Source organism: Oryctolagus cuniculus, chromosome 17, assembly GCF_964237555.1.
Source record: "Oryctolagus cuniculus chromosome 17, mOryCun1.1, whole genome shotgun sequence".
NCBI lineage: Eukaryota > Metazoa > Chordata > Mammalia > Lagomorpha > Leporidae > Oryctolagus > Oryctolagus cuniculus.
In genome coordinates this window covers 65,898,106-65,922,938 of record NC_091448.1, presented here as the reverse complement: position 1 = coordinate 65,922,938, position 24,833 = coordinate 65,898,106, and the positions used below count along the sequence as shown (strand labels likewise).

Genomic DNA, 24,833 nt, shown 5'->3' with positions numbered 1-24,833 from the left:
TCTGGCTGTCTCTCTTGCTTGGAGAAGTTAGCCTGCTTACCACGCATGGAATCACGGGAGAGGGAGTTCTGCCCATTTTCTCTCTCCCGCATGCCTCCTAGCTCTCCCCTCACTCTTCCTTTACTGCGCCCGTTTGCGTTTGGTTGAATTATTTTGGTATGAAATGCTTTGATTCCCTTCTCTTCCCCACCTGTATGTTTTCGTCGCGGTCAGCTGGGAATTACAATCTAAGGTGCCACAGCTACAACACTAATTGAAATGCATACCAATTAGTTTCAGTGGCTAGGAAGACTCTGTCCAGCCCTCCCAGGCTCTCTTTCTGCTATAAGCGTAACAATAGGTTTGCTCCATAGGCTGTAGCTGTTTGTTATTCATCGTCTTTATAGTGGCCTCCAAAGCCAACATCACACCGCAGGCTCTGGGAGCACCCCCCCCCCGCGTGGCCGCCGCTCCCTCTGCTCCCGAGCCTGGAGGCCCTGAGTGCTTCCTGTATCTGGGAACATCTTGGTTTTCCCTTCATTTTTGAAAAAACAGCTGTGCCAGACACAGCATTCTTGTGTTTCTGTTTATTTGTTTTTGCTCTTAGCACTTTGAATATGTCAACCCCATGGGCCTTGGCTTTCAAGGTTTCTGATGAAAATCCCACCGAGGGTCACCTTGAGGACCCCTTGTACGTGAGGACTGCTCTGCCCTCGCTGAGCTCAGTCCCCGCTTTGTCCCTGTGATTTCTGTCTCCCGACGGCTTCGCTGTGTGTATCCGCGAGTCTCCTCCCCGCGTCCTCACCTGGAGTACCTAAGACACAGTTGTGTCCAAGCCTTTGCCTGGTTGAGTACATCACGTGGCTTTCTCAGGCGTGTTTGCCAGAGGCTTGTTTATGTTTTTGCACCTCTCCCCCAGACGGGTAGAGCACCTTTAACTGCACTGGAACTGGGGCTGCCATGAGGGGTAGCGGGTGGAGCCCCTGCTTGTGATGTCGGCACCTCCGTGCTGGGGCGCCAGGTTGTAGTCGGGCTGCCCCACTTGCGATACAGCTCTCTGCTAGAGGTGCCTGTGGGAAGCAGCAGGTGTTGGCCCAACTACTTGGGCTCCTCCCACTCACGTGGGAGACCTTGATGGGGTTCCTGGCTCCTGGCAGCCATCTGGGGAGTGAACTAGCAGCTGGAAGACCTGTCTCCCTCTTAGTGCCAGTCTGCCTTTCAAATAAATACATCTTTTTTTTAAAAAAAATCATTTATTTATTTCATTTAAAAGGCAGAAATACAGAGAGAGAAGGAGAGAGATACAGAGTGTCTTGCATCCATTGGTTCACTCCACCAAGTGGCCGCAACGGCCAGGGCTAAGCAAAGCCGAAGCCAGGAGCCAGGAGCTTCTTCTGGGCCTCCCACGTGGGTGCAGGGCTTCAGGCACTTGGGCCATCTTCTGCTGCCTTCCCAGGTGCATTAGCAGGGAGCCGGATGGGAAGTGGAAGAGCCGGGACTCGAACCAGTGCTCATATTAAGGCAGGCGGAGGCTTAACCACAGCGCTGGCTGCAATAAATAAATCTTAAAACAAACAAAGGGAAGCCTACTCGAGGCCGCTTTGGCTGGTGATGGTTGAAACAATGCTCATGTACTTCCGTGCTGCCCCCCAGCCAGGTGAGCCCCTGACCCAGACCTCAAGGTCAAGGTCCTTCTTGCCCATTCTGGTTCCCTCCAGCCACCCCAGAGGTATGGGCTGCCTTTCCCACAGCTGACGGCCGCCGGACCCAGATGGCCCCACCAAGCCGAAACTAACCACAGCCTACCGGCAGGGCTGTGTGATACCATACCCAGTAACAGCGTCCGGGTCTGCCCCCGACCCTTTATTTCAGGACAGCGACCCCCTGCCCGCCTGGCTGGTCCTGCTCTCCAGCCCCAAAGCTTGAGTCTTCCTGATGAGGTCTGAGCAAGGTGCTGAGGGGCCAGCTCCAACCAGCTCAGGCTGGCTCCCTGTTGGATCTGAATGTGTAGTCTCCCCTCTGCCTCCTGATGTGGGAACAGATCGGCCGTCCTCCCTGGCCCGGCATCCTGGGCCCAGGTTATCCCCAGGAAGCCTTCACTCTCCCAGAGCTCCCTTCTTCACGTCCCCAAGTCCCATCCTGGGGAACAGAAGCCCCCCTCGACCCCCGCGCTGGCAGCTGCAGACCCCAGAGACCCAGCAGACACTTGGAGACTCAGGCTGGGCTCCTGCGCCACCTCTGCCCTCACCCCGACTCGTCCCGCTGGTTTCTCCCCCCTCGCTCCCGCAGGGAAGCCCCCGAAGTGAGCTTGCGCAGTGACTCGTTCTCCAGCAACATTCACAGCCAGGGGCTGGTCTGTGCCTGCTGCTGGGTCCCCTGCCTGGCGCGGGGGCGTGCGGGGCGGGGGGGGGGGCGTATAAAGAACATTTCACAAGCAGGTGAAGCCGAGTGGCCTAACCTGGCCCGGCCAGCACCCGCAGGGCTCCGCTGAATGCCGTGGCTGCCCGGGAGGAGTGGGCAGGCAGAGCATCAGGCCTGACCCTGGCCTGTGCCCGACCCCCAGGCAGGGCGGGGCAGGAGTGGCCCCTAGATTAAGTCCGAGGCTCCCGCCGCCGGGAAGCAGCCCGGGCCGCCGCCCCTTGGGAAGAGGGTTGCTGCAGGCAGGCGGGTCCCTAAGCAGGAGCGTGTGGTTCACGTGGCCGGTCCCTGAGGTGTGTCTGCTGTCTGTGGCATTTGACCAGGTGCAGACGCACAAGCCTCACACAGTGACCTTCGACCTCACAGACCCCGGGGCCGTAGCCACAGCAGCCGCCGAGATCACACGGTGCTTCGGCCACGTGGACATCCTCATCAACAATGCCGGCATCAGCTACCGCGGGGCCGTCCAGGACACCACACTGGACGTGGACAAGAGGGTCATGGAGACAAACTACTTCGGCCCGGTTGCTCTGACGAAAGGTATCGGTCTGGGGCCGGAAGGGAAGAGAGCCTGGCCCGGCCTCCCTCACCGGGCTCAGCCCCACCGGGCCCCGCCCCACCGGGCCCCATCCTCCCCGGGCCCCATCCTCCCCGTCACCCTGGGCATTTGCTGCACCTGGCTGATCCAGATGCTCCCCCCAGTGACGGGCTCAGCTCCTCTCCTGGGTGGCCTGTGGCCGGCACTGGCAGAGGGAATTCTGCGGGCAGCGGAGGGGGCTCCCGCGGGTCTCCCCGGCTGGCCCGGGGGTGGCCCAGCCTGCGCCCTCTCTCCTCAGCACTCCTGCCCGGCATGCTCAGGAGGCGGCAGGGCCACGTCGTGGCCATCAGCAGCGTCCAGGGCAGGATCGGCATCCCCTTCCGGTCGGCCTGTGAGTACTGCCTCCCCACCCCCGCTGTCTTTACTCCTGGTCGTAAAGCTGCCACAGGGTGGGCACTTCCCAGGAGGCGTCCCCCCCCCCCCCCCGGGCTTCAGGTGCCAGGGCGCTCCGAGCCGTGCACCCCCCAGCAGGTGGATCGGGCCTCCGCCGGCCCCTCTGCCGGCCGCTACGCTGTCACGCCCCGGGCGGAAACGTTGAGCACGTTGGGGCTGTGACATGAGATCTGTGCGTCCTCTCCGTCTCCTGAAACTCTGGCCGGGGGCCCTGGGCGGCTGCGGCATGGGGGTGGTCGCTGGGAGGTACCAGGGCGGGACAAGAAGGCGGGGCCTCAGGAGGAGGAAGTGGCGCCGAGTGGCCGGTGGTGCGTCAGTTGTGGCTGTGTGGCCAGTGCGGCTCCCCGGAAACCCCAGAGAACGGCGTTCCTTGCTTCCACACAGCTGGACCCGGCGGGTCCTGGAGGCGGCGCCCCGGGGGGAGGGCAGGGCGGCCGCACAGCCCCGCAGTCTCTCGCCCACGTAGCTTCCATGGCCCCCGGGACACGCGCCCCCCCCAGCTCCCTGGGCCGCACGTGTGGACGTGAGGAGGGGTCCTGGCAATCCACGGGTGAAAACCTGGGGCCTTGCGGCTGCCGTCCACCGTGGGGGGCAGGGGCCATCTCGGGACCGAGCCCCCAGCCACGGCCGGGTGGGCTGGGTCAGGACGGGGTGAGTTAGAGGATCCCCCAGCTGCTGGCATGGTCTGACCCCACCCGTGGCGAGTGCAGCTGTGGGGGGGGGGGCGGGCGTGGACTTGGTTTTGCTGCTGGGCAGCACGTGCCACCAGGTTTTCCTGCGTGGACTCAAACACAGAATGACGGGGCGCGCAGTGGGAACCCTCCCGCGCGGCAGGGTGCGTCTTGGCACCGGGCCGTGGCCCTGCCGCAGCTAAGGATGTGACTTCGTTACACAGTGGCAGGTACACGGAGTGTAGGTTTTTTTTTTTTTTTTTTTAATTGATTTGAAAGGCAGAAAGAGAGAGCTGCAAATTGCTAGTTCACTCCCCAAATGTCCCGACAGCTGAGGCCAGACCCAGGAGCCTGTAACTCAATCCGTCTTGCACGTGGGCGGCAGGAACCCCATTACTTGAGCCGCCCCTGCGGCCTCCCCAGGTCCTGGCTGATCGGCACCGATCGGCACGTGTGTCATAAATACAGCCCCCCCCCCCGGGCGTGTGTGCGCATGCGTGAGCGAGAGTGAGCAGGCAAGAGGATAGGAGTGAGGGGTGGGCGGGGTGGATGGGCGGCAGCCCCCGCCCGGCAGGGCACCCACCACCCACCCACCACCCACCGCCCCGCCCCGCAGACGCGGCCTCCAAGCACGCGACCCAGGCCTTCTTCGACTGCCTGCGCGCCGAGGTGGAGCAGGATGAGATAGAGGTGACGGTCATCAGCCCCGGCTACATCCACACCAACCTGTCGGTCAACGCCGTCACGGCGGACGGCTCCCGATACGGAGGTGAGGCCCGGCCGGCCGCAGAGGGCGCTCGCCTCCGGGAATCCCTGGTCACTTTTACGTGGAACATACTGTCACAGGAGACGTGCCGCAGGGGCGGGGGACTCCTCTCCATCCCAGCCGCCCCGTGCCCGGGTCCCGGGGCCAAGGCGGTCAGCCCCCACCCAGTGTGCCTGACCAGTGACCCGCTTCAGGGTCTCCCTCCCGTCCCACGCGCTGGGGCCGCTGGGGCCGGCCTGCCCTCCCCCTCCAGCGCAGCCCCCCAGTGCCTGCCTCATTGAGAACAGCTGCTCGGCCCTCCCGGGGTCTCCTGGAGCCCTGGGTCCCCCCAGAACCCCGGAAGGCTTCCCTGTGGTACTCGGCAGCGGGTACAGCTGGGCCTTCCTGGCCGTGAGCTGGTAGCGCCCGCGGGGCCAGGCCACCCTGCCACGGGTTGTTCCGGCCGTCAGAGGTCAGGAAGCCCCTCCTCAGGCGGCGCTGGGGGCTTGCTTGGAGTGCGCTCCGGCCGGCCTGTGCCCCAGACCACCAGGCAGTGACCGGGGTCCCATCGTCCTGGACCCTGCGTCTCCCCAGAGCGCAGAGTCGGCAGGGGAGGCCCTGCGCTGCCCCAGGCCTCATGTTTGCGTTGTGTTGTGTTTACCTCAGCCATGGACCAGAACACAGCCCAGGGCCGCAGCCCCGCCGAGGTGGCGCGGGCCGTGCTGGCCGCCGTGGGGAGGAAGCAGAAGGACGTGGTGCTGGCCGACCTGCAGCCGTCCCTGGGCATCTACCTGCGCACTCTGGCGCCCGGGCTCTTCTTCCGGCTCATGGCCTCCAGGGCCAGGAAGGAACGCAAGGCCAAGGACTCCTAGGGCCGCCTCCTGCCTCCCCAGGGGTGAGGGGCAAAGGTGAGAGATAAAAATACGCAATAAACAGCCAGGCCCCCGGTGCTCCAGGCCTGGAAGAAGCTCGCGTCTCTGAATTCCAGCCCTGCCAGCTCCTGGAAGTCGGCGTCAGAACCGCCATGTGCGAGGTCCGCACCGACTGCTGGGGTGCAGGCCACACCTAAAAGGAACCCCCATCCCCCCCACCCGCTCTCAGCACAGCCCCTGGACGGCGGATGAGCGCACTGGGCGACAGCGGCCGATAGGGGGCGCAGGAGGCTGCCCGGCCCAGCGTGCTCTGGGAAGCCGGCGGAGGGGCAGGGCCCGGACCCAGGCCCCTGGCGCAGGGCGGCCTGCAGTGGTTGGCCTGCTTCCGCTCTGTAGGGGCTCCCTGAGCCAGCCTCACTTCTCAAGTTGAGGGAGCAGCCCACTGTACACTTCCCGAAATTGGAATAAAATCCTCCCAGTGTGGACACCTTGCTCCGAGTCCCAACTCTGGCCCGGCTGGGCTGGCGTCTTCTGTCTGATGAAGCTCCACCTAGACCTCCCACGTGGGTGGCAGGCACCCAAGCACCCGAACCATCACGGCTGCCCCTCCAGGTCTGCGCCAGTCCAGGGTTCAAACCCGGGCACTCGGATGCAGGACTCAGGCATCCTAAGCCCTAGGCCCCACGCCTGCCCGGCCCGTGACAGGTGACGCGAGATGCAGGTGCACACAGGATGGGCCTCAGCTCAGTCTTCCGCAGCCGCCGCTCTAGAGCTCAGCCCGGGTCAGCAGGACGCCCAGGGCACAGCAGTAACGGCACGATGCCACCCGGGGCCTGGCCGTCTCTCCATGAGGCCGAGGTGTCTGGTTTGGGAGCCCTGTGACAGGCCCACACCCCAGCACCGTGGGAGGTGCATTTACCTAACATTTTAAAAAAACCAATGCACTCTGTAAAACCTACTCTGTGGTCAGTGACACACATAGGAAACTACACGGTGCGACCTGAGCAGCCACTCCAAGCTCCATGCAGCGGTCTGCCGCGAGGCCCAGGGCCTGCTCCTCCCGGTCAGAGGCTGAGGCCTGTGGGCCCGTGAGCCCTGGAGTCCACACTGCTCTGAACTGAAGCCGCCTCGCCCCAGGACAGGGCACCCTCAACGAAGGAAGCGCAGGTGTGCAGGGCCCTTTCTCGGGGCCCGATCCGGCTCCTGCTCGCAGCTCTTGGCTCTATGCTTGGCTTTGCCGCACGACCATGTGCCACCTGGGGCAGTCCCATGGCTCTGCTCCGGTACTCACCTCTGTCCACAAAGCACGGGGTATGTCGGGGCCCCCACGCGTCCCACTGCTCGGAGATGCTCTGTACTTTGCTCCTCGGGCCTGGGGGTGTCGAGTTTCCTGCCAGCGCAGACCGGTGCGGGAGGCTCTGGGGAGGGCCCCGTGGTGTTCTTGGTCTCCCAGTTTTGGCCCAGCCCAGTCCCAGCTATTGTAGATATCACGGAGCAGACAGGAGCTTGTTCTCAAAAAAGAAGTCGACTAAAAAACCACCACCACAAAGACCAGGCCGGTTTACCTCGAGGATGGCCTGATCTTCCCAGGCCGTGGTACCACACGGGAGGGCCGCGGGGACGAGGCCTTGGGGTGACTGCACGCTGTCCCTGCAGCAGCTGCCACAGCACAGGCCCAGGAAGTGACAGCCCCTCCGACCTGGCTCCCCGCACCCGCAGAGCCCCCGCCCTTTGCACCCGGTTTCTGTTTGGGGGGTGGGCTTCTGCTCTGTTTGTCATTCCCGCCTGGCCAAGGGGCTGCAGGCACCACTCTCACAGCTGACCCTGTGTGGCCCAGGCAGGCGCTCTGATTGCGTCCCTGACGTCGAATGGCCACCCTGGGCCACGAGAGCCCCGCCCCCAGGCTGCGCCCCCCTTCTGGACTGGTGTCAGATGCGGGGGACCCCCCTGGCTGTCCTGGCGGAGGCAGGCCTGAGGAGTGGAGGTGGGGGAATAAGGCAGGGCGGGCCCACCAACCCAAAGCCGGAAGTCCCAGAGCCGACTTCCCGTGTGCTCCTCGCCAGCCCCACCCCCTGCGGAAGGGTCCCGGGCTCCCCACCCCCCCTCCGCGCGCCAGGGCCAGCCCCGGGACCCCCGCCGCAGCAGCCAATCAGGGAAGGAGAACGGCGGGCGCTGAAATTGTCATCATTTTAATGGTCAGCAGCTTCTGGTCGGCTCTGGATGGTGCAGTTTAACAGCTCACGTGAAGCCCCCCCAAGCGCGCACCCCCGCCAGCGCCGCCACCGCACCCCACGCGGCCTCGGCCCTTCCGGGCCGCGGGAAGCCGCCTCTTAGTGTAACGAGCTGGAAACCCCTTGGCACACCCATGATCTATGAACCGCACACGTCGGCGGGCCGCAGTCATACGGCGCAGAGCTCGTAGACCTTCTTTACACAGTACACCAGCGCGGCCAGCGCCACCGTGTTGTGCAGTCTCTTCCTGTGCAGGTCGTCCTTGCGCACCAGCACCACGGGCGTGGACGAGGTGAGCGTGTGCAGCGGCAGGCGCGACAGTTTGTAGGCGTCGTACTCCACCTGGTACTTGCAGCACGGGTCGAACTGCCACGAGATGCCGTAGAGCGTGCAGCAGGCCAGGCTCAGCACGCCGGCCGGCAGGGAGATGTAGTGCGAGTAATCCAGCGGCAGCGCCCAGGGCGTGCAGAGGCACGCGGTGCCCGCCAGCACGGCCGTCTTGTGCAGGCAGTTGCCCACGGTGATCCAGCGCGCCGTCTCGTCGCCGATGCGCGTGGGCTCGATCACGATGTACTTGTACTGGGCCTCCAGGGCCTGCTCCAGCTCGTACTCAAACTGGTCCTGCGCGTTCTCCCCATTGTAGATCTCGTGCACGATGTAGCAGTCGGTGGCCGACAGGCTCACCCTGGGGAGAGAGGGCAGAGGGTGAGGCTGAGAGGCGCGGAGCCCAGGCTCCCGGGACGCCCACGCCCGGGGCAAGCGGCGGCAGCGGCGCCGAGGTCTCCGTCCACGGGGTCACCCGGCCAGACCCTGTTCTGAGAAAACACAACGGGCACCTAAGAGGGGACAGCAACAGGCCACCTGCAGGGGGGAGGAGCACTGGAAGCCCCCAACACAGACACACAGAGAAGAGGGGGACGGCCGGCTGCGCCCTGGACAACCAAACTCCCAGCCGTCTGGCCCCACAGGCCTTCAGAGCCAGGCCTCACTCAGCCCTTGGGGGCAGGTCACCAGAGCGCCTCTTGCAGGACTGACTGGCCCCCGACATGGGCACAGCCCCCGCTGGCGAGAGAGGTTTCCAGAACCGCGTGAGCGCTCGGCTCCGCGGCCCTGTAGCCTGGCATTTAGTGGCTCTGGGTCCGGACCTGAACACAGTGCCGTATTTCCCTGGCCTGTTCCGCCTGCCCGGGGCGGTGTGAAGCTGCAGGCCACCAGCAGCACAGCGGGCAACAGCACTGGCGACAGCCTGGGGGGATGTGGGAGGCAGGGGCTGTGGCCCGTGGGTTAGGCCTCCACTCCTAACACCTGTGTCCCATAGCACGGCCCAGTTTGAGTCCCAGTTGCTCCGCTTCCGATCCAGCTCCTTGCTACTGCACCAGACGACGGCCCAGCTGCCCTGGTCCCAGCCACCCACATGGGACACCAGCTCCTGGCTCAGTCCCAACTGTCGTGGCCACTTGGGGAGGGAACCGTGGATGGAAGACGTTTCTTTTGGTAGATCTTCCTTTCAAACAAGTCTTTAAAATGGAGATTTGGGCACAAAAAACATTGGGATCCACACACACTCCTATTTCTCCTTGTTTTAAGCCACCTGCTTTCCTGACAGGAAGCCATTTTTAACAAGTTTTTTAGGGGGCGGCGCTGTGGTGTAGCAGGTAAAGCCGCCGCCTGCAGTACCGGCATCCCATATGGGCACCGGCTCGAGTTCCGGCTGCTCCACTTCCCATCCAGCTCTCTGCTGTGGCCTGGGAAAGCAGTGGAGGATGGCCCAAGTGCTTGGGCCCCTGCATCCACGTGGGAGACCTGGAAGAAGCTCCTGGCTTTGGATCGGCGCAGCTCCAGCCTTTGGGGCCAACTGGGAGTGAACCAGCGGATGGAAGACTCTCTCTCTGCCTCCTTCTGTGTAACTCTTTCAAATAAATAAATAAATCTTTAAAAATTTTTATTACTATTATTATCATTATTAGAAAGGCAGAGGTCTTCCATCCGCTGGTTCACTCCCTAGATGGCCACAATGCCACGGCTGGGCCAGGCCAAAGCCAGGAGCTTCTCCCAGGTTCCCCATGCGGGTGCAGGGTCCCAGTACTCGGGCCATGTTCCTCTGCTTTCCCAGGTGCACCGGCAGGGAGCTGGATGGGAAGCGCAGCAGCCGGACTCAAGTTGGTACCCAAATGGGATGCCAGCACTGCAGGCAGCAATTTAACCCGCTGTGCCATGGCGCCAGCCCAGGAAGCCTTCCGTATCCAAGTCAGACAGGGCCAGACCAGGTTTTCTAACTCAATATTACCGCCCAGAGCCGGGGTGGGACGGTACAGCCCAAGGGCCTCAAGCCCTGTGAATCGCCTGGTGTGCGCCAGCGCAGGCAGCCTACAGTGGGTCACTTTTAGGTCAATGGCTTTGTCCTGCAGGGTGATATAAATATCCAAGCAGCCCTCAGCAGAAAAAAAGTTCCCGCCCCTGCCAGACTCCTTCCACGCCACTCCAGAAGGGCTCGCACCGGAAGCTACTTCCAGCAGACCTAAGAGGAGGCTCTGCTCTGGCTGTGTAGGCGGGCCCCCAGAGCAGAGAGCGGGGACTCCACTCCGGGAGGAGCCCCCGATCGCTCTGGGCAAGGCGATTCCCCAGGGAAAGTGCCTGTAGTTCAGCAGCGCCGAGGTGGAGCCCCCATCACAGCACCGGCGCTAACGAAGCTGTGTGCTCCGGGGCGAGACCCGTTCCCCAGGGGAGAGCAGGGGTGCTGCCTGGCGTCCTGCATCCGTGCCCGCTGCAGGGAGAGCCCGCCCGGGACAAAGGGTGTCCCTCCCGGGTCCTGCCCCATCGTCGGGGAACTCCACTCCAAGGGCTGCAGAGCAGGGGACAGACCATGCATGCGGCCACCTGCCAGTGAGGGCGGCTTCCTGTCCATGTCATCCCACCGCCACCCATGGACACGAGCATGGGGCATGGTGTGCAGGCAGGAGTCCACGCCCCCAGAGGGGACCCCCGGTGCCTGCCCCCAGGACACTCAAACACAAGTACTGGCCCAGCCCTGGAAGTTGACAGCACCCACTCTGAAGTCGAGCCAATTTCCAGGGTACACAGCGGGGAGGGCGGCACGGTTCAAACCAGGACAGGCACGAAGCAGGGGGATCCCTGTCAGAGCCCCAGCTGCCTGGCACCTACTACCCACGCGTGCTCCCGTTTCTGGCTGAAGGGTGACCTACGGCAGGAACAGCCTGTGAGGTGCCTAGGGCCCTGTGCACCTGCCCAGCCTGCAGGGCAGGGGAGTGGCACCACCCAGTCCCTGGCCCACTGGGCGGGTGCAGAGCCAGTGGCCCCTGCTTGGTCTTGAGAGGGGACCAGCGAGGGAGCCAGGTGCGGGGCAAGTGCCTGCCGAGCCGACGGAGGGCCTGGGGCGGCGCCCAGCTCCTGCCACCCACAGCGGAGACCTGGACTGAGTTCCTAGCACCGACTGCAAGCACAGACGCCGGCACAGGCACCTGGGGAGTGAAGCAGAGGCTCCGAGCTCTCGCTTTCTGCTTCTGTGCCTCGCAGATATGTTTAAAGAGTATAAAAAGTGCCTTTTTTTTTTTTTGAAGATTTATTTACTTATTTGAAAGGCAGAATCACAGAGACAAAGAGAGAGAGAGTCTTCCATCTGCCAGTTCACTCCCCAGATGGCCACAATGGCTGGAGCTGTGCTGATCCGAAGCCAGGAGCTTCTTCTGGGTCTCCCACGTGGGTGCAGGGGCCTTGGGCCACCTTCTACTGCTTTCCCAGGCCATGGCAGAGAGCTGGATCAGAAGCAGAGCAGCCAGGACTCAAACCAGCGCCCATCTGGGATGCTGGCACTGCAGGCAGCAGCTTTACCCGCTACGCCACAGCGCTGGCCCCACATTGTGGCACTGTGGGTTAAGCCACTGCCTGTGATGCTGACATCCCACATCGGAGCACTGGTTCGAGTCCCAGCTGCTCCACTTCCAATCCAGCTCCCTGCTACTCCCAGGGGAGACCCAGATGGAGTCCCAGGCTCCTGGCTTTGACCTGGCCCAACCCTATCTGTTGCAGCCATTTGGGGAGTGAGTCAGTGGGTGTAAGTTCTTTTTCCCTCATCACCCCACCTTTCAAATACATAATCAATGAGTGAAGTAGTGCTGGGAAAGCCAAGACCCCGTGTCTACAGTGTGCCAGCTGAAAACAGACGGAAGGCCTCACTGTCACCAGGGAGGGGGCTGCGTGGCTCGGAAAGGAAAGCCCCCACCCGACTTGGATCCGTTTCAGTCTGGCATCACTCTGCCTCACACTGCCTCCTGCCCTCAACTCTCCAGCAGGGCAGGGCAGTGCAGGGCGTGGGCCCTGGGGCTGCTGACGGTCCCCTAAGGCCCCACAGGACAGCCTGTGTCCCTGTGAGGCCAGGCGCCCAGCCCCAGGCCTGCAGTCCACCCGCGCCGGGCTGCTCTCCCTGTTCACGTTGAGAGCTGGTGGGAAGAGAGCCGCAGGCATGCCTCAGTGGGACCACACCTCCACAGCTCATGGCCCTGGGAGCCTGACACTGGGGGTCACCATCCCAGCAGTCACCGCCCAGACAGCTGAGGGGTGAGACGGCCTGTGCCTGTCTTGCTGTGTGGACCAGGGCAACACTGAGTCCCTTCTTCTTTCTTTATATATAAAGATTTACTCTGTTTATTTGAAAGGCAGTTACTGAGAGAAAGAAAGGGAGGCAGAGAGATCTTTCATCCACCTGTTCTCTCCCCAGATGACCACACTGGCTACAGCTGGGCCAGACTGGAGCTTCGGGGGCCCCAGCACTTGGGCCATCTTCCACTGCTTTCCCAGGTGCATCAGGATCCAAAGCCAGGAGCTTCTTCCGGGTCCCCCACACGGGTGCAGGGGCACAAGGACTGGACCATCTTCCACTGCTTTCCCAGGGCATAGCAGAGAGCTGGATCGGAAGAGGAGCAGCCGGGACTGAAACCGGCGCCCACATGGGACGCCGGCTTTACCCTCTTCGCCCCCCAGTGCTCATTCCCTACCTGAACTGTGGTGAGATAGGTAGTAAATCTCCCACCTGCGCTGGCACTGGGGTACAGGTTAAGCCGCTGCTCCCAACACTGCCATCCCACGTGTGAGCACTGGGACTCCCGGCGGCTCCTTTCCCTGCTGGTGTACCAGGGAAGCAGCGCAGACACTCGGCTGCTTGGGGCCCTGCCACCCAACGTGGGAGACCAGCTCTGAGCTCCAGGCCCCTGGCTCTGGCCTGGCCCAGTGCTGGGGTGCCGCCGTCTGGGGGAGTGAACCAGCAGATGGAAGCTCGCTTGCTCTTCTTTTTGTCTCTCCCTGTCACTCTGCCTTCAGGTAAAATAACAAAAATAATAGTAAGTACCACCCTGACCATGAAGTGACTCACTCCCGTGTGATCCATCTCCAGAACTCCCAGCCCTGCGCACCTCCCGGGGAGAGCCACCGCGCCCTCACCTCACCCGGCACACGGTCCTCAGACTCCCCACCTCACTGTGGCCCACCAGAACCGCCCTCCCGCTCGAGGTGGGTGACGCGCCCCCCACTCTGCACAGGGCTCCAAGGCCTCGCCGGCACTGGCTCCTGGCTGCTTGGTTTAACAGTTGCCATTCCAAGGGAAGGCGGTGGTAAATCTCACTGGGACTCCCCTTGCTATCTCGTTTGTATTTGTATTTTTGCTTTGTGCTTATTTGAGAGAGAAGGACGCATGCTTCCATCCGTGGTTCACTACTCCCCAAGTGCCTAAAGCGGCCAGGGCAGGGCTGGGGCCGAAGCTGGCAGCCAGGAATTGAATCCAGGTCTTTCAGGTGGGTGGCAGGGACCCGGCCACGTGGGCCTCCCAGGGGCCACGTGGGTAGGAAGCTGGAGCCACGGCCTCCGCCGTGGGACACAGGCACCCTGGCCCGCCCTGATCCGCACGGTTTTGTCAACGTGGACATCACAGGCCACAACCACCACCCCTTTAAGGCGGGCAGTCCAGTGCCCCGCGGGGTCAGAGCTGCGCAGACAGCGCCTCTCATCGCCTCCAGAGGGAAGTCCAGGCCCTTGCAAGGTCAGCACTGAACGTGTTGGCCCAGCTTTATAAACTTTTACTTTTAAAATGCATCTGAGAGGCAGAGCAGCAGAAGGCGAAGACAGGTTTTTCCATCGAGTAGTTCACTCCCCACACGCCTACCATGGCCAGGCAGGGCCAGCCCAGAGCCAGGAGCTGCAGCTGGCTCTCCCTCATGGTGGCAGGGACCCGAGGACTTGAGCGCCACCCACCTCCCAGGTGCACTACAGCAGGAGGCAGAGGCCCGCGGGCACCCACGCTGCGGCCTGCCCCGCCCCTAACTCTGGATGTGCTCCGGTGCTTTTAGGAACCTGCGACCAGATGACGGAGTGTCACAGGAGCCACACAGTGGTCAACGCTGGCTTCTCCACACGGAGGCCTCACGGGGGACTTACATTTTCTTTTTCTTCCTGCTTTTCTATATTTTCCCCAAAACCAAATAAACAGGTACTTCTTTTCCAATGATAAAGACAATTGTACACTCTTCTTCTTCTTCTTTTTTTTTTTTTTTTTTGACAGGCGGAGTGGACAGTGAGAGAGAGAGACAGAGAGAAAGGTCTTCCTTTGCCGTTGGTTCACCCTCCAATGGCCGCCACGGCTGGCGCACTGCGCTGATCCGATGGCAGGAGCCAGGTACTTATCCTGGTCTCCCATGGGGTGCAGGGCCCAAGCACTTGGGCCATCCTCCACTGCACTCCCGGGCCACAGCAGAGAGCTGGCCTGGAAGAGGGGCAACCGGGACTAGAACCCGGTGTGCCGGCGCCACAAGGTGGAGGATTAGCCTAGCGTACACTCTTCTTAAAAACAAAAGCCTGGGCCGGTGCCGCGGCTCACTAGGCTAATCCTCCGCCTGCGGCTCCAGCACCCCAGGTTCTAGTCCCCGTTGGGGCACCGGATTCTGTCCCGGTTGCCCCTCTTCCAGGCCAGCTCTCTGCTGTGGCCCGGGAGTGCAGTGGAGGATGGCCCAAGTGCTTGGGTCCTGCACCCCATGGGAGACCAGGGGAAGCACCTGGCTCCTGCCATCAGATCAGCGTGGTGCACTGGCCGCGGCGGCCATTGGAGGGTGAACCAATGGCAAAGGAAGACCTTTCTCCCTCTCTCTCTCTCACTGTCCACTCTGCCTGTCAAAAAACAAAAAACAAAAACAAAAAAAACCACAAAAGCCTGGCTCACCCGGCACCCCCTCAGTGTGCAAGTGCAGGGCTGGACCCCCACCCCTGCCAGAGAATGGGATGGCCCACGCGGGGATGCTGCTCCCCAGGCCCCTGCACAGCGTCTCAGCCTGACCCTAGCAGGTTCCACTCCAAGCTTCCGCTGGGAGGGGCAGGCTGCCGCTGCTTTCCCACACGGTCACATCTCCCCGGCAGGAACCCCACCGTGGGCGGACCGGAAGGAAAGCAGAGCGATGGCGCAGAGGAGTCAGAGCCCCCAGCGCTGAGGGCGGCGCGGGCAGTGCAGGTAAGGGGCGAGGCCTGGATCCACGCCCCCTCTCAGCCACCGACTTGGGCAAGGGCAAACACTCTGGTTCTCCCCTGCCCGGGTGTGTGGGGCACAGGGGCAGCGGCCAGGCGGCACCCCGTGCAAGGCCCCTCAGGCCATTCACACCTAAATGAGCTAAAACCAGATGAATCCCCCACCCCAGTCCTCGGGCACACCCAGCTGTCAGGACCACGAGTGGCTCCTGGCTTTTCCCAACAACTCCACGCTCAGATGCCGCCGGCACCAGGGCAGACCCGGGACACCTCCCACAGGGGCTCCCTGGACAGCAGCTCAGAAGGGCACGGGCAGCAGGCTCCATGCGGCTGGACCCAGAGTGCCTGGGTGAATCGGGGAGAGCAGAAACTCCCCCCACCCCAGCCCAGGGCTGGCGCTGTGGCTCAGCGGTGAGAGCCACGTGGGAGCCCCGGGAGCCCCCACCCTTCCCCAGCCAGGAGAGCTGAACCTCCGCCCCACGGTGGCCCTGGGTGCAAATCCTGCGTGCACTCATCTCAGCCCGACCAGGGGAAGGAAACCATTTGCCACGGCATCCCGGGTCTTTCGGGGGAAATTAAAGCCCCCAGACTCTAAGGGCTCTCAGCTCCGAAAGGAAAGCACGGGATCAGGAAGGGGGGTGGCTGTCGCCCCAGAACACAACTCCACCACACTGGAGGCTCCCGGGCCCTGGGGTCAGCAGCACCGGGCACCCACCCCGCCACGACCACCTGAGACCTCGTCCACCGGAACCCAACAGGAGGACGAGGTCCTGGGGGGACCACAGCACGGCACAGGAAGACGCACAGGTGACCTGCGGGCTTCCCACCGGGATGCTGCACGGACCAGAGGGGCGGATGGTGCGGAAGGCCACCGACCCCAGGAACCCGGGCGCCCTGGGACCACACCCGCGGGGACTGCTCGGCGGCACGCAGGTGGCAGAACACACAGATACCTGCGCTGGGCTTTCCTAGATGGGCACGCGTGCCTCAGCGACGCCGGCGGGACCAGTGGCAATCTGTGTGGCGTGCTCGCCGCGGCGGGCTGCGCTTTGGGCAAGAACTCGGGCTACAGCTCAGAGTCTGCTGTTCTTCACTGCAGACACTGCTGGGTCCCTGGATTTAACGGAGTGGAGAGGAAAGTCAACACGGAGGCAGCCAGCAGCGGGCCTCGGAGCCCCTTCTGCTCCCGCCTAGGCCAGCTCTGTCCCTGCAGACTTCTGCGCTGTCCCGTGGGCCGGCCACCAGCCGCGAGAGCCCACCTCGGGGACTTCTCCCGGGCACCTGGCTAGCAGCGCCTGAACTGCGGTGAGTCCAGGCGCTTGTTCCCGGCTTGCCCAGAGGTGGCTCAGGACAGCAACACGTGGGGACACTGGCACTGGGCACGGAGTCCGGGGCGCAGGCCAACCTGGCAAGTGCGCCCACAGAGCCGCTCTGCACGGCACCCGCCGGCCAGGTGTGTGCAGCTGAGATCTGCGCCCGCCCGGCTGGGACCCGGGGCAAAGGCATTTCAGAGAGTGGATAGTGGGGGACCCGGCGGGGTGGGGGTGGCCTCGCGTCAGCAAGGCTCTGCCCCGTATCCCCATCCAGCGTCCGCGCTCGCAGGACCCCAGGGGACACCTCCGAGAGCACCCGGCGGGGGCCTCACGGCCCGGAGGGGGCGCTCTCCGGCCACAGCACAGACCTGGAAGGAGGGCAAACGGCGATACCCAAGTAGCCGAGCCAGAAGGCTCACACACCAGTGTGTGAGCAGAAGCCTACAGCTCCAGGCTAGAGGTCGCCGCCGGCGAGCCAGGTGAGGAGCCACACGCCGCGTGCACCTGCCCAGGCCTGCAGCCAGCCAGTCCCCAGTCCCCGCGGACGGCCCCCGTGGCCTCCGTCGGCTGGACAAGGCCCCGGGGATGCCGGAGGGCAGCTCCCCGCCCAGTGAGCCCCTGGTTCAGGCCGACGGGAAAACCACGCTGGGGCTGTCTTAGCCGCATCCTCGTGGGCCCTTCCGGCCCCTCCCCCTGCCTGATCCCGAGTTTTATAAACAGACTACTTCCTGCCACTCGAGAGGAACGCTTGCATGAACGCCTGGAAACCCAGGCCGTAACCTCGGCCCACGGGCTGAGCCACGAGACGCCAGGGCCGGGGAGACACACAGCAAAGTCGGCCCTGCTCCTCGTTTGCATGCAAAAAACTCCCGAGGTCCGCGTCTCGGAGGGGCTGGGATCTTCCAGAAGTTCCCAGAAGACGCCTTAGTATGAAAAAAAAAAAAAAAAAGCTCCGCACGGACTTAACAAGTTTGCACCTAAGCAAATGCGTCCTTTAATTCAACTGCCCGTGCACCGATCGGAAGTAGCCACAACACAGAAAAAAATCCTCTGTTCACCTGCCGGCCCCTGCGTCTCCCAGGCAGACGGCGGGGTGCTGGGGGTCCCAACGCGGCCGGGCCCGGCCCCCCAACCAAGCGATCACCCCTGCCGGCCCCTGCGTCTCCCAGGCAGACGGCGGGGTGCTGGGGGTCCCAACGCGGCCCGGGCCCGGCCCCCCAACCAAGCGATCACGCACAACAGAGACGGCGCCTTTCCCGCTTAAGCCTCACCCGGGGGAATTAGAAAAATAAAAGGCAAGATGGAAACTCTGCTGTCCCAGCCTGCAGCCCAGGCGGCTCCGCCGACTCTCACGCGCGCGTGCACCCCCGCAGGCCTCCCACCGCCCGCCTCGGCTTCCCCGACCCCGGCTGCTCGGCGCTCCCGGCACACGCACGCCCGCGGCCCCCGAGCCGCGACCCACGCACCATTCATTGTCCCGCAGAGGTCACGTCAGAGGACTTCCGCGGCGCGCCCGCCAAGTCGCACGAGGCGTCCCGCGCGCCTGCAAGGCCGGCGGGCGAGCAGCTGCGGCCCGGCGAGGGTCCCGCGGAGACCGCGCCGCCCTGGCCGCCCCCCGGGCCCCCGTCTCGCCACGTGCGTCGGCCAGGCGGGGCGCGACCTCTGCGCCGCCCCCTGCCCGCCGGCGGCCCTGCGGGTCCCTAGGGCCCCGTGCGGCCCTGGCCGTCGCCTCTCCCTCCGGGCCCTCGCGCTCGGCCCAGGCCGCCGCGGCCCGGCGGCTCCCACCGCCGCGAGCCCGGGCGCCCGCGAGCCCCGGCGTGGGGTGAGGGCTGAGCAGCGCCATCCCCGCGTCCCGGGAGGCCCGCCGCGGCCCCGCACCCCCGCGCCGCCCGCGCCCCGCCGGCGCCGAGCCCCGCGCCTCACCTCTCTCGGGCGCTGCCGCCGCTGCTGCCCGGGCCGAGACGCCTCCTTCCCCAGGCGGCCATCTTGGAGACACTCGGCTCGCCGGCGCCGGCGCGGCGGCCTGGGCGGGGCGGGCGGCGGCGGGAAATGTAGTCCGGGCGTGCGCTCGCTGAGGCGGCTGGGAAATGTAGTCCTGCGCGGACCCGCGGGGGCGGCTGGGAAATGTAGTCCGCGCGCGCGCTCGCAGGGACGGAGCCCGGGGCCCAGGGCGGCCCCCGCCGCCGCCACCGCCCCCCGAGTGTGTGGGCGCCCACCCGCGCGGACGTTCTTGGGTGTGCAGAGCGCGCGGGCCAAGGGGAGCGGGAGGGAGGTGCCTACAATTCCCAGGGGTGCGTGGGCCGGGGGCTGGATCCGAAGTGGAGCAGCCGGGGCTCGAACCTGGGTCCATCTGGGATGCCTGCATCGCAAGCGGCAGCTTAACCTGCTGGCCCCCAAAATCAACACCTCTACATTCTTCCCTGACCGGGACCCCTGTCTGCAAGGGGGAATGGTGGAGGCCTGAGACCCCCAGGGGCCAGTCCCCCCCTTGCCACGGTCCAGCCCTCAGACGAGGAGGCCACAGCCCAGGCTGGGGGGAGGGGGCGTGGTGACGTCATGGAGGGCATCGGCAGGGAGAAGGCAGAAGAGGGGCAGCTTGGCAGAAAGGGCGGGGTGCAACCCCAGAGACCCAGAGCAGCCCTGCGGCTCATGGCACTGCATCAACTCTGTTCTTCAAATCGTTCAAGCCTGTAGTCCTGCCTCAGGACCTTTGCAGGTGCCATTCTGGCTCCCTGACAGGTTCCTCCTCCTCCGGATACTTTCATAGCTTGATCTTCCTAGTTAGGCACTCACCTGCTAGGATAAAAGAAAAAAAAATACTTGGTGACAATAATTCACTTTCTCCTTATGCTTGTTGCCTCGGGGTCCCAACATGGCCACCACGCCTCCAGACATTCCATCCACATTCTAGATACTGCATTCCCTGACCTTCTGCCCCAAAATGCCTGACTAGATGCCCTTTTATTGATTTTTTTTAAATAAATATTTGAACTATTTATTAAAAGGCGAGCTCCGGGCAAGATGGCCTGCAGTCTCCCAGACCCAGAGTTGGGGGTGGGGGCAGCGGCTGCCTGCTGGGAAGGGGTCGCCCACGGGGAGGAGCTTCCAATGCCTGTGGAGGTGGAGGAGGGGGCTGCTACCCCACCCCCGGGGCTGGCTCAGGCTGCTGTGGGTCAGCTCCCAGCAGCACAGCAGGGGAGGGAGCAGCAGCACCCCGCCCCCTCTCCATGAGTTCAGGCCCCGCCCCCTGATTGGACTTGAACTTGGGGGGGGCTCCACCTCCCTCTCCACCAACCTCCTGGCATGTGGTCCAGGCACCTTTTCCAGTCACTGCCCAGCAGTCGCCTGGGGTGGGGGAGCGGACCGCGGGGTGGGAGCGGGGCAGGAGCCCCCTCTGGTCCCAGCACTGCCACCAGTGCTCTGATGTCAGCCTGAGGTTCCCACTGCGGGGCTTCACTGGGTTTTCCTAGGAAGGGGAGAGGGACATATGGGTCCCCAAGGCCCTGGAGCTGCAGAGAGAGAGAGAGAGAGAGAGAGAGAGAGAGAGAGAGAGGTCTTCCATCTGTTGGTTCACTCCCCAGATGGTCTCCCACGCAGGTGCAGGGGCCCAAGGACTTGGGCCATCTTTTTTTTTTTTTTGACAGGCAGAGTGGACAGTGAGAGAGAGAGACAGAGAGAAAGGTGGGCCATCTTCTACTGCTTTCCCAGGCCATAGCAGAGAGCTGGATTGGAAGAGGAGCAGCCAGGACTTGAACTGGCGCCATATGGGATGCCGGCAGTGTCACAGGCGGTGGCTTTACCCGCTCTGCCACAGCGCCGGCCCCTTGTGCCTCTGTGTACCCAGTCTGATGGGCTCACCCAGGAGACACACCCAGCCTGTGCCTCTGGCTCGCCCTCTGGGCTCACACCAGACACGGTAGCCGGGGTCAGGACCCCAAACCTTGCCTTACCCCACAGTGTGCACGCTGGGGTCACCCTGCCTTTGGTGACCATGGACAGCGCTGGAGAACACACGGCGGCGCTCAGGCCCTGCTGACGCCCACACAGGCCCCTGCCTTTTGGAATCCACATGCTGTGACCCCACCATGTCCTGTTCCAACCCCTAGGGATCTGGTGACCATCCTCCCAGGTCCCCTGGTCCCTTCAGTCACCCCCTCAGGCAGGACGGGGTCTGGAAGAGCCCCTCTGCCTTCCCACAGCCACAGCGGGCCCTCTCTCTGGGGACAAAATTGAATTACAAGATCTATTTAGGGGCTGGCGCTGTGGCATAGCAGGTAAAGCTGCCGCCTGCAGTGCCAGCATCCCATATGAGCGCTGGTTCGAGTCCTGGCTGCTCCACTTCTGATCCAACTCCCCGCTAATGCACCTGGGAAAGCAGCAGAAGATGGCCCAAGTATTTTGGGCCCCTGCCACCCACATGGGAGACCCAGAGAGAGTTCCAGGCTCCTGGCTTTGGCGTGGCCCAGCCCCAGCCATTGTGGCCATTTGGGGAGTGAACCTGCTCGCTCGCTCTCTCTCTCTCTCTCTCTCTCTCTCCCCTCTCTCTCTGGTTTGCTGTCATCTTTTGCACCTGCTCTGTGGCTCTGTGTCCTGCCCCCCGCCCCCTGAGGCCACCTGAGCTTACGGCAGGGAGGGTCCCGTCCGTGCAGGGGCCTCTCTCTCTCCAGGTCTGGCACACAGAGCCACCAGGTGACGTTCTGGTATGCACAGTCCTCTAGTGGTGGCCGACGCTTTGCCAGCTCTCACCCTGCAGAGCTGGGTGAGAAAGCATTGCTCACGCGTGTACCCCATGGCCCCCCAAGTCCAAGGTGGGGACCGCCGTGGCTGGGGTGCACGGAAGTTCCCGGAGCACTGGCAGGCTGGCTGCAGCTTCAAGTCGCAGGCTGTCACGTGCCAGCCCAGCCGCCCTACTCTGCATGGCGCTTCCATGGTTCGGGTCTCCAGAGGCCCACGGCGGGGAGGGTGGCTCCACCCGGCCGGGCCTGGGGCTCAGCAGCCAGGGCCAACGATGACCCCTTCTGCCTCAGGACCACCAGGCCCTCCCGTGCAGGCCAGAGCTGGTGTGGCTGTTCACGGGTCAGAGGGTGGCCCTTCCTCCATCCAGGTATCATGTACAGGAAAGAAAGCAGAAGAGGCTATGATTCAGCTGTTTCCACCACAGGGTGCTGGGGGGGGGGGGGACAGATTCCAGGTGCCTGGGACAAGAGGGGAGAGAGCGAGAGAGCGAGAGAGCGAGAGAGTGAGAGCTTTCATTCTCTGGTTCACTTGCTAATGTGTGCAATGCTCGCTGCTGGGCCAGGCTGAAGCCAGAAGCCTGGAACCCCATCTGGGTCTCCCTTGTGGGTGCAGGGGCCCAAGCACTTGAGCCGTCATCTGCTGCTTTCCCAGGTGCATGAGCAGGGAGCCAGACGGTAAGAGGCAGAATCCAATCGCACGCATTCCGATACAGGATGCGGCTGTGCCCAGGGCGGTCCCCACTCTGTACCACAATGCCTGCCCCCGGGAGCTCTGGTGGTCTCAATAACATGTTGTAGAAGACCTGCCCCAGGGCCAGCGTTGGGTGTAGCAGGTATAGCCACCACCCTCAACAGCAGCATCCCAAATGGGCAGCGGTTTGAGTCCCAGCTGCTCTGCTTCCCATCCAGCTCTCTGCTATGGCCTGGGAAAGCAGTAGAAGATGGCCCAAGTGCTTGGGCCCCTGCACCCGCGTGGGGGAACCTGGGTGGAGTTCCAGGCTCCTGGCTTCAGCCTGGCCCAGTACTGGCTGTTGTGGGCATTTGGGGAGTGAACCAGGAGAAAGAAGCTCTCTCTGTGTCTCCTCTCCTCTCTCTGCGTAACTCTGACTTCCAAATAAATACGCAGGTCTTCAAAACAAAACAAAACAAACAGCCATGTGTGCAGGATGCATTCTAAGGAAAAAGGAAAACAATTTTTTTTTAAGATTTATTAATCCTTTTTTTTTTTTTTTTTTTTTTTTTTTTTTTTTTTTACAGGCAGAGTGGACAGTGAGAGAGAGAGACAGAGAGAAAGGTCTTCCTTTGCCGTTGGTTCACCCTCCAATGGCCGCCGCGGCCGGCGCGCTGCGGCCGGCGCAGCGCGCTGATCCGATGGCAGGAGCCAGGAGCCAGGTGCTTTTCCTGGTCTCCCATGGGGTGCAGGGCCCAAGCACCTGGGCCATCCTCCACTGCACTCCCTGGCCACAGCAGAGGGCTGGCCTGGAAGAGGGGCAACCGGGACAGAATCCGGCGCCCCGACCGGGACTAGAACCCGGTGTGCCGGCGCCGCTAGGCGGAGGATTAGCCTAGTGAGCCGCGGCGCCGGCCTATTAATCCTTTTGAAAGAAGATTAACAGGCAGAGGGAGAGAGAGACAGAAAGGTCTTCCATCTGCTGGTTCACTCCCCAGATGGCTGCAACAGCTGGAGCTGTGCCGATCCAAAGCCAGAAGCCAGGAGCTTCCTCCAGGTCTCCCATGTGGGTGACAGGGGCCCAAGGACTTGGACCATCTTCCAGGTGCATTGGCAGGGAGCTGGATCAGAAGCAGAGCAGCCAGGACTCGAACCAGCACCCATATGGGATGCTGGCACTGCAGGCGGCAGCTTTACCCACTACGCCACAGTGCCAGCCCCCAAAACCAATCATTTTAAATGTGTGCTTATACTCTGTTGTATGTGGAGTGTCTGCAGCCGATACCTCAGGAAACACCAGTAACAGCCACCCAGGGAGGTATTGCTAAGGATGGAGTAAAATAAACGCATCACTGCATATTATTTTATAATATGAATTGCATATCACTATATTTCCCAATTAGAATTTAAATTCTATTTTAAATATTAGTGTGAGAAGCAGACACACACACACACAAAGAGAGAGAGACAGAGACAGAGAGAGAGAGATCCTCTCCACTGGTTCACCCCTCACCCCCCAAATTCCCACAATGGCCAAGGCTGGGCTAGGGTTGAAACTGAGGAGCTGGAAACTCCATCCGGGTCTCCCATGTGGGAGACAGGAGCCCAAATGCTTGAGCCATCTCTGCTGGCTCCCAGGGTGTGCAGTAACAGGAAGCTGGAGTCGGGAGCTGGAGCCAGGAATCGAACCCAGGGACTCCCAGACGGGACACAGGTGGTCCAAATGTCGGCTCCAAATTACCTTTGCTTCCAGTTGTCCAAAAGGTATTTGTGACCCTCTCGTATAAAACCAAAGATACGTTTTGGGAAGAGTTGCCTTCCCTGGGTGTACCCAGTACTGTTAAGGAGCTCATACTCCCTGCTCCGGCTCCGGACACCTGCAGGCCAGCTGGTGTGTGATGGCTTCTCCCGCTTCTGTCCCCAGCCATGCCCAGCAGCCTGCAAACTACATCTCCCAGACTCCCTCGCCCGCTGGCTCTGCCCACAGGAGGCCCTCCCCCACCCCTACTCCCCATCCCACCCCACCCCACCCCACCCCTGGCTGGACCTGGGCCCTCATGCCACCAGCAGCTGTGCAGTGGCGCCCCTAGCAGGTGTTCCCCCAGCAGGTGTGGCTCCAGGCTCCTGCTTAGCAGTGCAGGGACCAAGGCTTCTGGAAACATTGTTTTTATTTATCTATTTATTTTATTCCACCTCTCCAGCCTGAGGGCTCTCTCAGTACCTCCCAGCTCCCCACCTTCTGGGAGCTTTGTGGACAACACCTCATGTTGACACCTTCCACTTGTTCCAATCTCAATGACCCCCTACCCCCTTTTTAAAGTTGAGAAAGCTGAAATTCCAGAAAAAAGGCAACTTAACCAAAGGCAAGCTAAGAACTGCTCCACCTCAAGGTAGTCACCTGCTCTGCCTGAAGGTGTTCAGTCCCCTGGGCCTGTCACCAGGACACACCAGACCCCCTCCTGACCTGGAGTGACACAATGTATTCTCTTCATGCTGGACTAGCTTGCTCTTCACCCCCCGCCCCCACAAGCTTTGATTGTTTTATTTATTTGAAAGGCAGAGAGACAGAGAGAGAAACAGAGATTTTTCCACCCTCTGGTTCACTCCCCTAAAAGACCACAATGGCTGGAGCTGCGCCGATCCGAAGCCAGGAGCTTCTTCCATGTCTCCCATGCGGGTGCAGGG

At 62.7% G+C, this 24,833-nt stretch overlaps 2 protein-coding genes across 4 annotated transcripts in view; one reads left to right on the top strand and one right to left on the bottom strand.

Annotated features, from left to right (window-relative positions):
• Positions 1 to 6,168, top strand: part of DHRS7B (dehydrogenase/reductase 7B) — a 42,023-nt gene extending 35,855 nt beyond the window's left edge. For all 3 annotated transcript variants that reach the window (XM_051839777.2, XM_051839778.2, XM_051839776.2), the window contains 4 exons: positions 2,721 to 2,937; positions 3,234 to 3,326; positions 4,676 to 4,828; positions 5,471 to 6,168. In XM_051839777.2, coding sequence (XP_051695737.1) covers positions 2,721 to 2,937; positions 3,234 to 3,326; positions 4,676 to 4,828; positions 5,471 to 5,676 — 669 coding nt within the window. In that variant the 3' untranslated portion in view covers positions 5,677 to 6,168. The remainder of the gene's footprint in view (positions 1 to 2,720; positions 2,938 to 3,233; positions 3,327 to 4,675; positions 4,829 to 5,470) is intronic.
• A 1,676-nt stretch (positions 6,169 to 7,844) lies between these two features.
• Positions 7,845 to 18,816, bottom strand: TMEM11 (transmembrane protein 11). Its single transcript, XM_002723651.5, has 2 exons — positions 18,666 to 18,816; positions 7,845 to 8,593 (listed from the first exon to the last, which is right to left on the bottom strand). The coding sequence occupies exons 1-2, from the start codon at positions 18,725 to 18,727 to the stop codon at positions 8,077 to 8,079; spliced, it is 579 nt and encodes a 192-aa protein (XP_002723697.3). The 5' UTR covers positions 18,728 to 18,816; the 3' UTR covers positions 7,845 to 8,076.
• Positions 18,817 to 24,833: the final 6,017 nt, after the last annotated feature.

Excerpts from the sequence above, each read along its gene's own strand:
- TMEM11 (XM_002723651.5), bottom strand. The coding sequence starts at position 18,727 with ATGGCCGCCTGGGGAAGGAGGCGTCTCGGCCCGGGCAGCAGCGGCGGC. Across the intron at positions 8,594-18,665 it reads GGCGGCAGCGCCCGAGAGAG|GGTGAGCCTGTCGGCCACCG; the intron begins GTGAGGCGCGGG and ends CTCTCTCCCCAG.